We start from the raw sequence: 14,089 nt of genomic DNA, 5'->3' as shown, positions 1-14,089 counted from the left end.
ATAAAAATAGTTATCTTTTTTATTATAGTACAACTCTGTGATAAAATTATTATTTAGAAATGGGATGGGTCTCTAAGCCATGAAGATAGCATAAGACCTGCCTTGGTCTTATGCATATTCTGCAGTTGTGTAACTTACATTCTCCTAGTGCTCATGAGGAAAACAGGAAACCATATGGCAGAAGCTGGTAAGATAATATCAGTTTACCCCTGAACCTGGATAATGGACCACTACATTTGCCTAAAGGCAAAAACACAGCCAATTGGCTAAAGGGCTACACATGCATAAGATATGCCATTTGAAGTATATGGCAGCAAAATCTGTACATATAAAACAGTACAGAAAAGTGTCAGTTATAGCTAAATCATGGTAAACATTTTAAGGTTATTTTTCAGAAAAAGAGGAAAACAAGTCCAGTATGCATGGTGAATGGGTTAATTTCCTTTTGTGGTAATGGCAATTTAAGCTCAAGGAAAGACTCTTTTATCAAAGAACTAGTTCATGAAGGCCTGATGGGATGTCAGTCAGCTGCTTTGCTTCGCTCTTAGGAAGCAGAGGCAATCTGAAGCAACCTTAGTAACCTATCTGTAAATGTAACAGGACATGGCAGTTTTTTCAAAGGGGAGCATGAAAGGAATTTGCAAGCGTAGAATTATGTTTTATATACCTGCTCTCCCAAGACAAACACAACCAGCAAAACCATGAGCTTGTTAGGAAGTGTTACGCTTTTAAGGAAACATGGAAGCAGTATGTCATAATAAAGAAGTGCAGCTAGTGTTATGACATGGAACACGTGACCTTATGGTTTTGAGGTAAATGTTTGACACACATCATTTAGCAGTCGTACATCACTGAGACAGTTTCTCTAAAAACTTTTCTTTAAAGGAAGCTCCGGTTAATTTATTTTTGTATCGGTATAAGGGGCTCAACCTGTCTAGCTCACACCCACCACCATCTAGCGAGCTGTATTTTATAACCCTTCTGATACATATGACTAATTCCAACTTCATTGTACCTTGGAAAAATGTATATTTTGTGGTAACAGCCATCCATTAGTAACAGGTGATTTCATTAGTTTCTTTGAAATCACTGTGAAGAAAATTCATTCAAAACTGCTTTGTTTGAATAATGGCCAATACCCATCTTCGCACTATGTGAAGTAAATTATTCATTTTCAGTTCTTATTTAAAATGTGTGTACAGAAATGTCTGCAGTGCTCTTAACTGAAAGCAGATATGCAGTAACATTTCATAGTAGTCTATGGACCTTGACCTGTACTGAATGGCATTTTTGTCAGTATGGCATGTCTAATAAAAGAAACTATATGTTGCAGATAATAACAGCCATTAGTTACTAACTATATTTTCTTAGCATTTTATATCCTTCATGAACATAATGGCATTTTATGTATTCCTCTCAAAGGAAATAAAGAAATATTTCCCATATGCATATCCTTCGAGAGGAAATGTTAGTTAATGGGAAGTAGCCAAGGCAGATGTTTAGTGCAGACAGCCAGCTTCTTCTGCTGTATGATAAATGTGGTTATCTATTTTAAGGTACAGTGTGTGATGTGCAGAGATGCATTCATTGTAAGACCTCTGCCAAGAAAAACAATGTGTTTTCAGTTTATGAATTGCTTAAGAGCATGACTAAGCTGTTTTTAGGGTGAGTCAGAGCTGAACTGCCCTTAAAGTGCCATGTATTCCTATCATTTGTAGGGTCAGCAAGGCTTGAACTTATGTAAGATATAAATGTTATTTTTAGACAGAAATTCTGAATGGATAATATTTTAGCAATCCTTTGAACTGCTGTTTTTGTTTCATCTGCAGTGCATTCCAAATATGTGCACAGTTAATTCATGTTTAGTTTAAATTCAGACACTACATGCATCATTTGTACCAGAGGCAGCATGCCTAACTGTATGTTTGACAGGGTAATCTGCTGCTTTTAAGCAATGTCTGTAAGAAGACAAAGAAAAGATACCACTTGCCAAAAAAAAGGTTTAATTTAGTGCTGTCTTCAGAAGTCCTGTTTAATGTTTTAGTATGAAAGCACTAAATTAAACGTATTTTGATGGCAAGTAGTGCTTTTCCCTTGTTTTAGTTGTTTTTTACACTGGTTCTGGGATTGTGTTTTTAATTGAATTTCTCTATGTACATTTTATTGATGCTTTGCTAGCAACCTGTGTTGTATATTGCAGGATAAACTAAACTTTTAGGTGACTACAGTCCTGGAGATAACATATGTTCTTGTCCATCCTTTTCTATGCATTTTATGCATTATAAATTACATTGAGATTACTAGAACCTATCCATGTCTGTTCTTTTCCAGCCATCTACATCTTACTCATGATTTTAAATGTAATCATTCATTATAAATTTAGTTTAAAATAAATTTAGATTACTTTTCTGTGCCAACTGTAATTTAACAACTCTACTGCATGTAATATGTAAAAACTGCAGTATGTACAATAATGCTTTAAACTCCTAAGATCCAGATGGTTCTATATATCTACTACAAGATTTTTCTGCATTTGTCTAGTTATATCAGCTGATTTTTTTTTCAGTTTTTTCAAAGTGTACATCCTAAAAACATTGGTCTGAGCAATACTGAACATAGCTGAATTCTAGGGCCACAAGGGTATGGTGCCTATATTTTGCAAGTAGAATAAGGTATGTGTATGTAATTAGTTAGAATTTACAGAAAAGTATATCTAGCCAATTGCACATCAGTTGCACATATGTTAATTTCTAAAGTAATAAACACTTAGTTGAAATTCACATTTAAAATAAAAATAAAATAGAAGGTAGCTTTAACTAACTTGATAAGCAATGTATATCTTGATTCAGGTAGAAATAATTACAATAAGAGAAAGGCCAGCCTACTGTAATAAAAAAACAATAATGCCTGACATGTTAGGCACTGGGGAAATATACACTCCAGGGGTGATGAGAGGCCCAGCACCATTTTGCCTTATAACATCTGCACTACAGACAATTATTGCACTTAGATAATCGGGTATCTGGGAAATTGTTTCACATTTTTATTAGTATATACTTTTTTTATATATTTTTGCGGTGAAATAGTTCCTCCACCTAATGTTTCAACGTTGCTGTAGCATATGTAATCGATGTCGGAGAAAGTATTTTACATCCAAAATACAAGTCATGTAAGTATTTAATGTCAACACACACACAAAAATATGTGCTCAGCCATTTAATGTCAACATACACACACACAAAAATATGTGCCCATCAATTACAGCTGCTTTCTTGACTAAATGCTCTTCAGTCTCAAAAAGTACATTAATCATGATGAAGAAGCTGAAAGTCTTGAAAATGTTTACATCCAGTGCAAGGAGCAATGATGACTTTTTTCCCCCTGAAAAACTTGCATTATTTAGATGACGATCTATAAGAACAGACTGAAACAAACGCTAGTATCTATCTCCTTTTTATCTTCTACTGTGTCAGCACTGATATATGCCTTGCAATTTGAATGGCCCAGTCTTTTCAGAGGAATTTCATTAGGAATGTTTACATGTGTACTGATCCCCGTTAACAACATATTTGTCCTCATCATACCCTTTAATTTATTAGATGTGCCTTCTCAGTTTTGGAATTGTGTCACTCATATTAAAGTATATTTCTAACCATACAGAAGATTATGATCAGCTCGCCAATCATAACCTTCTTCTTATGCGGTCAAGACATGGATGCCAGGAAATTCACCTCACTTATAAAGGTCAAGAGGCGAATCTTGGCATCCATGTCAAAAACACATAATACAAGGTTATGATTGGTGAGACGATCATAATTCTTTGTAGTGCATGGAGCTTTATCTGCTTCATGTGCTATTAGTCACAGGGGAAAAATTGTTAAGTGTTTCGTTGGCTTTCAAAACCCATAAAACACTTAGCAGACACTGTCTGAAAGGCAGTATAACGCTGTGCATCATGTTTATACTGATCTTTAACGCATCTCTACTGTCTAGATTTTCACAGAATGTCCAGATTATTGCTTCATATTTTTGATCTGTTCACTCACTAAATAATGACATATATTTGTGTTTCAGAGTTTGTATCTTTCATATTATGCAAGTGAATACAGCCTGATTTTCGGTAACTTTCTCAATTGTTTTTTTTTTTTTTTTTTTTACAGTACGTTAGGGACATGCTAAGGGTATGGACAGGAGGCAAAAAAATCTTTTGCTCTGCCACTGTAATTTGCTAGTCAATACAAGAGAATTTTATTGCTGAGGAGGAGACCCTGCCTTAACATCGTAAGCAGGGAGTGCTTAATCATTGTTAAGTTCAGGTCATGCGCCACTCTGGCAATTAACTGGTTTGTCTTTTTCTGAATCCATGCACTCCATGCACTGCAGATAAGTTAAACTCAGTGATGATACACATTCTACCAATTCTAATTACATAGTCAACGAATCAATAATTAAGTTATAATATTGGGGGCATCTTGCTTTGCTTCAAGTTGAAACACAAACATAAAATTATACACAGACTTAGAATACAGAGTTGTACATGTATTTATTTATTTGTTTATTTATTACCATTTATTTACCAAGAAAGTCTGACTGGGTACATGGAAGTAACCACTTTTCACTGGAGACCTGGGAAGAAAAGCTCTACAACACAAAAAAAAAATAACAGTTTATTACATTCTATGTGCAAAGACTGCATGGGCCTATATTAGTTTGCTGAAATTTATTTTCAGTGAACACTTCTTCATCAACCCATATTCAGGGAAAATCACTTCTATGATTCTCTGAATTTTGCAAAGACAATGAAGTAGTTGGCCAACTATACAACTTTGCCCACTCCTCTAATGTAGTGCAATCTTGGAGTTGGTATATACAGAGGGAGTGGGGGTGAATTCTCCTTACTTGGGTGGGTTTGATTTAGTTAGTTGTGGGTCCATTGCGCTGCACGGCAATTGTTTCATTGCCCTTGGAAAATTTATTGAATCACAGAAGTGATTTTTGCTGAATATGGGTCAATGAAGAGGTATTTGTTGAAAATAAATTTTGGTGAACTAATACATACTTGTTTTTTAGTTTATTAGTAATAAAAAAGTACACAAAAGTACAAATAAGATAATTTTGAACAGTTTACAGAGTAGCAGTTCAAAAATAGTTCATAAGAAAGTAATGCCATATAGCACTATTACAGGTATAAATTAAATATGATAACAAATACTGTGGATATTATATGTAACATTATACACAATGAGTAATTTTTGCAAGTTTAGCAGCAGTACAACCTTTTGGGCAGTTTAAAAGTAGCAAACCACAGTCCCATGATGTCTTTTCATTGTACTCAGATGTTACAGTAGGATTGCTGTACTTATTTGCAATTCAACTGGTAACAGTATAGTAGCATATGAAAGGAAATATTTTTTTGTGTAGACTGCCTAGGTATACATGTACTTGCGGTGGCTATTTTACAGGAGGGCTTACGAGAAGAGAAGAGGCAAGTGTGAAGTGAAGTTGTGTGAGGATTAGGGTGGTTCAGAGCGGGGTTAGAACCTGTGAAGCTAGCCAGCAGTAGAGCAGCCACAGAGCCAGTGGTCAATAAGGTACTTCCTGTGGTTGTGGATTTGCTTTTGGGGTACTGGCAATGAGTTCCACATTTTGGCAACAAAGGAAGAGTAAAGGAAGTTGCAAGCTGAGTTATGTGACTTAGAAATTTGAAAAAGAGCATGCTCAGCTGCACACAGATGCACACAGTGCCAAAGATGCACACAGTGATCAGCTTGGTGAATAAGGCTGTAATGGATTTGTTAGGGCTGGGCAACAGTCGGAGTTATTAAGGAGCTTATGTGTCAGTCCTAGTTGGGTAAGATGTATATAGTGTAGTAGATTGAACCAGGAAAGTTGTTTAAGGACCAGACAGTGGTGGGATTTGTAGTGCAGATTAGTAGTGTATTTAGCTGCTTTGATTTAGCATCGGTCTAACATGAGGGATAGTGTGGCCTGCAAATTTAGCAGTATGGAGGAAGCATAGCAGAGTTTAGGAAGTTTAGGAAGTAAGAGGGTGGAGGTTAGTTGTATCGTAGATGTAAATATCTGTACACAATACAGTAACAAAGTGGAGACTATACATTTATAAGCTATTTATAATTATAAAGTGAAGTGATAATAATTGCAGTATGTACTATTAATACGTTATACGGGTTGGAGACAGTGGCACTGACAAAAAGGCAGCAGTCAGAGCTTGACGTGGCAGAGACAGTGGCACTGACAAAAAGGCAGCAGTCAGAGCTTGACGTGGCAGAGTTTAAGATGTTAAGATTTGCACTGGGTGTGACGAGGATGGACAGGATTAGGAATAAGTATATTAGAGGGTCAGCCCAGGTTGGAAGGTTTGGAGACAAAGCCAGAGAGGCAAGTTTACGTTAGTTTGGACATGTGCTGAGGAGGGATGCAGAGTATATTGGGAAAAAGATGCTAAAGATGAAGCTGTCAGGTAACAGGAAAAGAGGAAGGCCTAAGATAAGGTTTATGGATGTGGTGAGAGAGGACATGCAGGTGGTTGGTGTGACACAGCAAGATGCAGAGGACAGGAAGAAATGGAAACAGATGATCTGCTGTGGCGACCCCTAACGGGAACAGCCAAAAGAAGAAGAAGAAGAAGAAGAATATTAATGCATACATTCAGCCATTGATTATTTGTTAAAAGTAAGTTTTTTTACAAAAAATTGTGACTGCAGTGTGAATTGCAAAGTCTAGCCATAGTCACTGAACATTTGGTCCTTAAACAGTTGATCTTTGGTTTGTTACTAAAAATTGTTTATTTTTTTTCTAAAGAATTTAACAGTCTCTTGCTGCCTCACCTATGCAGATAGCCGATGGCAAAGAGCTGGACTTAGCCTAGAGAAAGATCTTTCCCCTGTTGAGGTTTTAAGATGAGGTTTAATGAAGGTAATGCTACCTTCTTGGCTGTCTTTAAGTGTGTAGTTAGGCTGCTTAATTTGTAATTTTGGTTTCAATGGGGGACAATGTCCCATTTTTAACAACTTGTAGATTTAACAGCTAAGTAGAAATTTGTCTCTGGCATTTAAAGGATGCCAGTTGTATTGCTATAGCAAGTTGGCAGCGATGAGTTTGGCGTTCTGAATGAAGAACAAAGTTGCAGATTTTGTTTACAGTAGTTTAGATTTGACATTAGTTTTTAGTTGGAATATAGGGTTACATGAGAGAGCCAATATTCAAATTTAGGGATAAACATATATTTAGGTAAGGCATTATGAACTTTAGGGATGTACAGGTATGAGATTCAGCAGCAAAGTTTGAACCAGTGGAGTGTTTTGGTAATAATATTGTAATTATCCTTGGCTGATGAAATAGTAGGGTCTAATGTGACCCCTAGGTACTTCTGTTCTGTTACTAATGGCAGTAGATTGTAATCTGTAATGGTAATAATTAGACTGGGGATTTAGAGAGGTTTTTTTTCAGGGTGTCACGTCATTTTATTAAACAATTTTTTGTGTAGTGGCATAAATCTGTAATGTTTTATTGTTAGCTTATTTGATCACAACAATGAATAAAACATTGATTGTATGGTAACTTGCCTGGTACATATTTAGACAGCAGTAAAGATCGTGAAATGCACAAGCAGTGCAACCCAGAACAGCAAAACCCTTAGTAGTATTAAATGCCCGCATGGTAGAAGGGACAGTAGAACCACATGCTTTGAAGAGAGCTGGGACAAAATTGATCCCAGTAAGGCTGGAAGGGTAGTATTATAAATAATCCTAGTTAACAGGGAGAAAATGACAAGGAGATATGGTATAGCCGGTGGGAGACTGAATGACTACGCAGCTGCCATTTGGCTATACAGCATTACTACAACAAAGTAACCAACTAAGTAAGTAGTCTGAAAGCGAATTAGTCTCCTGAGAGAGTGGAATGGAATAATTGCAACATTTCCATGAAAGATAAACTGTTGGCCTGAACTAGCTTGCAAAAAGCTTGCAAGAAGACTGCATTGAAAGTGAGAGGTTCTGTCAGCTTTTTTTTTTTGATTGTTTGTTTTGGTTTTTTTTTTTTTGATGCAGTGATGTTTGCTAGACAATCTCAGAACATACTGGTGCATTTTGAGACATGATATTTCAAGGATCAAATCTTGTCTTTCCTGTGGAAGAAAGATGAAGTTTATACAATAGAAAAATGCAGACTTTTTTGATAATGAATGTTTGTTAATGTGGGGGGATTTTAACATCTTTCTTGATCTTGAAAATAACACAACATAAAATATCGACACTTCTTTTTATTTAGTCTACATCTACTAATCCCCATAACTTACGTCAACCTATGTCAACATTTATCACAAACATTGCTATTGCTAACCTATTTGTTTTGGCGCTGTTAAATTATGTAAAATTGTGTGTTGCACATATCTCTTCAATAAGGTATCCTCCTTCAAAATTACAAAATAAACTTTAAAAGCCCATATCTACAAAGATGTATTATATTGCATTTGCTTTTTCTACTACAGCAGAATCTACCTGGATGCATCTTACCAAAAGAGATAAATGTACTTTATTTTATTCACACCACACCTCATATTCTGATGCTTAGCTTTAGCTGGAAATTCCATCCAGTATCTTCTCATCCCTCTTTCTCTGTGCAGGCAGGATGCCTGACCTTTTGCCCTTCAGTAATACTATGCTGCAAATTCTTCTCTGTCTTCCCATCACTAACTTCCATTAAATTCTTTCTCCACAAAATCTCTTGAACCCTTTTTCCTCTGATGATGTGCAGTGCCTGGCTCCATTCTCCATAACTATCGCTGACGACTCATCTGTAGACAGTCGCATGCTTATACCATTGTTAATTTGTCCCCCAGAGATGCAGCTAGTTATTTGTGCACCCAGTGCCATCCCCCTGACTTTTTTTTCAGTCCCCATGGACGATTTAATAGAATCTGTTAATAGTGCCATCTTAGTTTTTATAAATTTCAACAAATCCAAACTTGTCCCACTTCCAAAACGATAAGAAAAGCTGAAATTCTTTCTCTATGTTTTATCCTCCATTGCACTCCGACTACTGATGCACATTCTCTCCTTGGCCACAAGTCTTTCCGTTCTTTTTCAGACTTCAGACACCTATTGTCTAATAGGTAACATGAAATCCTACAGGCAATGTAAGAATAATTGATAATAAAGCCAGTGTCAACTAAATGAGATATATGTCGTCAAAGCAAGTATATATCGTGACATGATTTACTTTGCAGGAAAGGTAGAATGTGGGAATATGCCTTGAATGGTACTTACTTTCTTAAAAGAAATGAAAACAGAAAGGTTTAGAAAGCAGTCCTGTGTGGTGCTTACTTGTCCATCTTGCTCCAGTGTGCTGTGACTGCTATATTTCATGTTTTTTCTGCAGAACACAGCTTAACGGTGGTATCGTCATGCACATATATAGTACTATTCTCCTATTCTCATTTATGTATTATCTAGGATGTCTATCTGTACGCCACTGTACTGGCTTCACAGAGAAGGACCCAAAATGAAGACATACGTTTTATGGAATTTATGTACTCCATGCATACTCATAAGAGATCAGAGTTTTTCATACTTATCTGTTGCTCATTTAACCTTTAGAATCCACCTTCTAAAGCTGAGGTCCTTGTCCATATTTGCAAATACCACTAAGTGCATAGAATGCATAATTCCTTTCCTTAGCCAACTCTCCTATGACTCAGGCTTTCTTCTGAATTTTAAATTTTAAGTCTTGGTGTCACAGACAGATGCTTTGTGTGTGTGACGGGATGACATTACCACATTATTAATTGTGACATATGAAAAAATATCTTCAGTCACAAACAGAACCTGATGATTCATTGTGACTCATTTTGTTGAAACACGAGTCATACTTGTTTTGGTGAAAATCTCAGCAACTAATGTCATAGGTCTTGATTTGTCAAAGGTATGTGTACGTCTTTCAAGTATCTCCAAGGCTGAGAAACTGAACATGATGTGAAAAGGTGAAAACTTGCTTAAAAATGTTTTTATATTCCACCTAAGGTTGTTTGACATCAGATTTAGTACATTTAGAGACTGGGAGAAAGCCCTCACATTTCAATTTCAAGAGGCATAGCTTCCTGCTATTTTAAATGAATAAAGACAATGATTGATAAATGTCCCATTTTATATAAAAAAAAATTGATTTCACCTTGGTATTACAGTTATTCTACCCAAAGACTGGGGCATACTGTGACATTCTTTAATGAACAGTTGAGTTGCCAATGTCCTGAGTATTTAATCCTACAAATGAATTTTACAGTGTAGCAGGGTCAGGGCTGAAAGTTATAGTTACTTAAGTGACAACTACCTACAAAAAGCTACTATTTTTTTACCATGCTGCAGCAAAGAATGCCCAGTTTCCCAGAATCTCTTAAAGACTAAGAAACTAGTACATGATTTAATCCCATCTACTCTCCCTACCAAAGCAGACTATGGTTTTGCCTGTTGATGGAAGCTCATCCCCCATTAAGTCTCCCCACCAGCATTACCATCACTACTACCTCCAACTAATCGCCTGACCCTGCTACAACAGCCATATCACATCACTCCCCAACACTTATCACCTACAGTAACAAGGCCTCCTTTTTTATAAGCATTATTCTCATTTTATATGCATTTTCAAATAATTATTGTTCAACAGTGTGGGTCAGGGGACTTGTTGTTAGATACATTTCAATTGTTGCTTGTACTCAGGGCCGAGCCATACCTTGCCTATTTTTTAAATATGTTGGCCTCCTAATGTCTAGCATTCCAATAATGTAAAAAATAAGTGTAGCTTTCTTATTCAGAGACATTCTGTAGTGATTGTATGAAATTGTCTTCTGTGTCATTTCTGAAAATTTATAAAACTTTAATTTCTGAAGGAGTGTCATGGGTTACAAGTTAGAGTGTATAATATTGAGACAGCAATATTGAAAGTATTCACTTTTATGAGTTTATGAGCCATATCTAATCTTACTGACACAGCTTCATTTTTGTGGTGATTTGTGTGTGTGTGTGTGTGTGTGTGTGTGTGTGTGTGTGTGTGTGTGTGTGTGTGTGTGTGTGTGTGTGTGTGTATTTATATTTTGATTGCAAGCTTGCAGTATTGCCATTTTTAAAGTATGCCACAAATCTTTGATTATTTATTTACTTTTTCTTGACTAACCTAATCCCACAAGGCATGACCTATTTTATGGGGAGGTCTAAAGAAGGTATTCTTTCTGACATAGGGTATCTGTACAGGTCACTGGAGAAATCCCCCTAATCTATCTATATGAGTGTGGTGTAACATTTATTTTGCTGGGGATTGCATAACATCTGTTCCTACTCAGCAGAAACATGAAATATGCAGGGAATGGGGTGCAGATTATTAGTTACCCCAAATATTAGCAGCTGACTGATGAGATCAAATGTCAAAAATCCTTAAGTACTCAAACACAGATGCAGAGGAGTGTAATCACAGAGAACTCTTTAATGGAGAACCCCAAAACAGTTCCAGATATAACAAGGTTTCAAAGGAAGGAAAAGACATCGTACAGACCAGATTATTGGTTGGCCAGCATTGCAACATTGGTGAGACAAAAAGGAGCAGGATGAAATATGAAGACCACTGGTGAAAAAAGGAAGACATGCTGCAGCAGAAGCCATGTGAAAAATAGAAATCTGCTGCGCTTCTAATAAAAGGCAACTCAAAGTAAATCACTAGACGGGGGGCTTTGTGCTCATGCCATTGTGCTAAAAAGCACAAGAGTTAGACCCTTCTGCATTTGGGAAAGAAACAATTTATTTATTCTTTTATGAATTGCTGGACTGTGGAAAAAGTGCTTGCAGTGTTTGGCACCAAGCAAAAATACCTGGAGTGACCTTATCATTAAAATATAACTGTAGAGAAATGGAAGAACTGTTTTTTTTTTTTATTTGTTTTTCTCTTTTGTAATTGAAAATAAATAATGTGATTGTGGGGGTCTTTAGAATTTTCTTAAAGTATTATGTGTAAATGTGTTGGGAGTATTGAAAAAAAACAAGTTGGAAATAATAGAAATATGGTTGCTAGATGGGTAGCTTGATTGGTTTTAACAATTAAAGTAATTTATCATTTATGTAATATATTTTTTAAGCAAAATCGTTGTGGGATTCATTGTTGAAGAGATAGCAAAAGTTGTTTTTGGTGGAGGAACATTTAATTATTGAATGGGAAAAAAGAACATGTGAAATCTGTGAGGAAAAAGAGCCATGGGAATAATTTCCATGCTGACGTTATCACCATCTCAACAAAATGCAGCCCCATTCCTCCTCACTAGTATGACCTTGGAAATGTTTTATATAAGTAGGAAGATTGGCAGGGTGATGCCTTTATACTGGGGAGTTACTGTCAAAGCCCAGTTAAAAAGAAAGATGACAAATTTTACAGGGATCAATCTTGTCAAATGGTATTTCACTTGCATTAGTATAAATTCAGTAGTCCCTGAAGACTTTTCTTTTTTTTTTTTTTTTTTTTTTTGCCAGGGCACCAAGTTACTGGATGTTTTACTTGAAAACAATAAATAATTATTTTTTTCTGTTATTTTAAGAGTCCTATGTGTGACATTCATATCTCTCAACTGTCCAGATTTTCACAGAATGTCCAGATTTTTGCCTCATATTTTTTAGTTTGCTCCTCATGAAACTTGTGATTAATGCTATACATTTGTGTTTCAGACTTCATATCCTTTATAAAAATGCATGCTAAGACAAATCCTGTTATTCTAGCAACTTTCTAAGCTTATAAGAGCAATATTTAAAATATGCCCCTATTTTTGGGCCTTTGTCCCCATTCTGTCAGGTTTTGTCCAGATGTTTTGCACTAACAGGTTGAGAGCTATGGTGACATTCCATTTTGAAACTGAATAATGGCAGGCTGATATGAATTCAGAGTTATACCAAAAGCAGTTATGTGAAACATAAGAAATGTAGCAGCTATTTATATTTTTGGATTGATTATGATGCAGCTATTAGTCAAGAAGAAAGAGAGAGTGACCACAGATTGGAGACATAATAGCTTGAACAAGAACAATAAGATGCAATAGTAGATATAGAAATGATGGAAGTAAAGAAATACAAACCAAAGTAATACTAGGCACATTTCTTAAGTCAAAGTGTTAAAATAACTTTCCAATAAACAAAAACATATACAAAAAGCATTAACCAGTAAGACCTTGTGAAATGTGTAATGTGTTTTGCATTTCAAATAGGTAGTCTAGTCCTTGTTATAACTATAATTTCAACTTTTTTTCAAACTACCTACAAGCTGAATTACTAGATCTGCTCTGTAACTTCTTATTGATTTTTCGCTAACAAGCTAGACATACTTACAAGCCAGTGACAATGAGTCAGTAACTCTGGTAAACATACTCAAGCAAAGATGTATTTATATGCTTTATGTTAATTAACTGATAAATTGCCCTGAAAAGGGCCTTGCTGAAAATATTCTTTTGCTTCATGCTATAGGTTGGAGAAACAAATAAGCAGGTTTCGTGGATGGCTACCAAGATCACCCATGAGACTAGATAAGGAGACACTTCCTGACCTAGAGGAGAATGACTGTTACACTGCCCCCTTCAGCCAGCAGAGGATACATCAGTAAGTATAGTGCAATATAACAAGTTAATACCTTGTTTCTTGGATGTCATATTTACATAACAAAGAAAGATTTTTGTTTTGGAATGATTCTTTATATGACAGTGCAGTGGTTATTAAACATTTCCATGTGTGTTACATTTTACACTTATGCATGTATTATGATATCCAGTGACCATATTTTCTTTAATAAAGCAGTCATTTCTGGTTTCTTATTCTTCCAATATGCATGCTAGTTTTATTTTCTGTTTCTGTTCTGTCTGCAACCTGGGATCCATTTCTCCCACAGGGTCTACTCTGCAAACTCCAAAATATTAATCTACAATGCATCAACCATAACTTCTCTCAACTTGCAGCTAAACTATGGACATATTCCATTCTTCCTGGAAAGGAACAGAAACAAATCCTAAATTCTGAATACAACTTAAAACGTTCCTTCGAAATGAGGC

General features: G+C 35.9%; 1 protein-coding gene across 7 annotated transcripts in view; it reads left to right on the top strand.

Annotated features, from left to right (window-relative positions):
• ANO4 (anoctamin 4) overlaps positions 1–14,089 on the top strand; it is a 1,520,875-nt gene that overhangs the window by 602,682 nt on the left and 904,104 nt on the right. For all 7 annotated transcript variants that reach the window (XM_044087781.1, XM_044087780.1, XM_044087779.1 and 4 more), the window contains one exon: positions 13,512–13,643. In XM_044087781.1, coding sequence (XP_043943716.1) covers positions 13,512–13,643 — 132 coding nt within the window. The remainder of the gene's footprint in view (positions 1–13,511; positions 13,644–14,089) is intronic.

Source organism: Protopterus annectens, chromosome 11.part0, assembly GCF_019279795.1.
Source record: "Protopterus annectens isolate FY-2018-M chromosome 11.part0, PAN1.0, whole genome shotgun sequence".
NCBI classification, from domain to species: domain Eukaryota; kingdom Metazoa; phylum Chordata; order Ceratodontiformes; family Protopteridae; genus Protopterus; species Protopterus annectens.
Note: the sequence above shows the minus strand (reverse complement) of the source record. Positions and strands in the feature narration are given on the sequence as shown.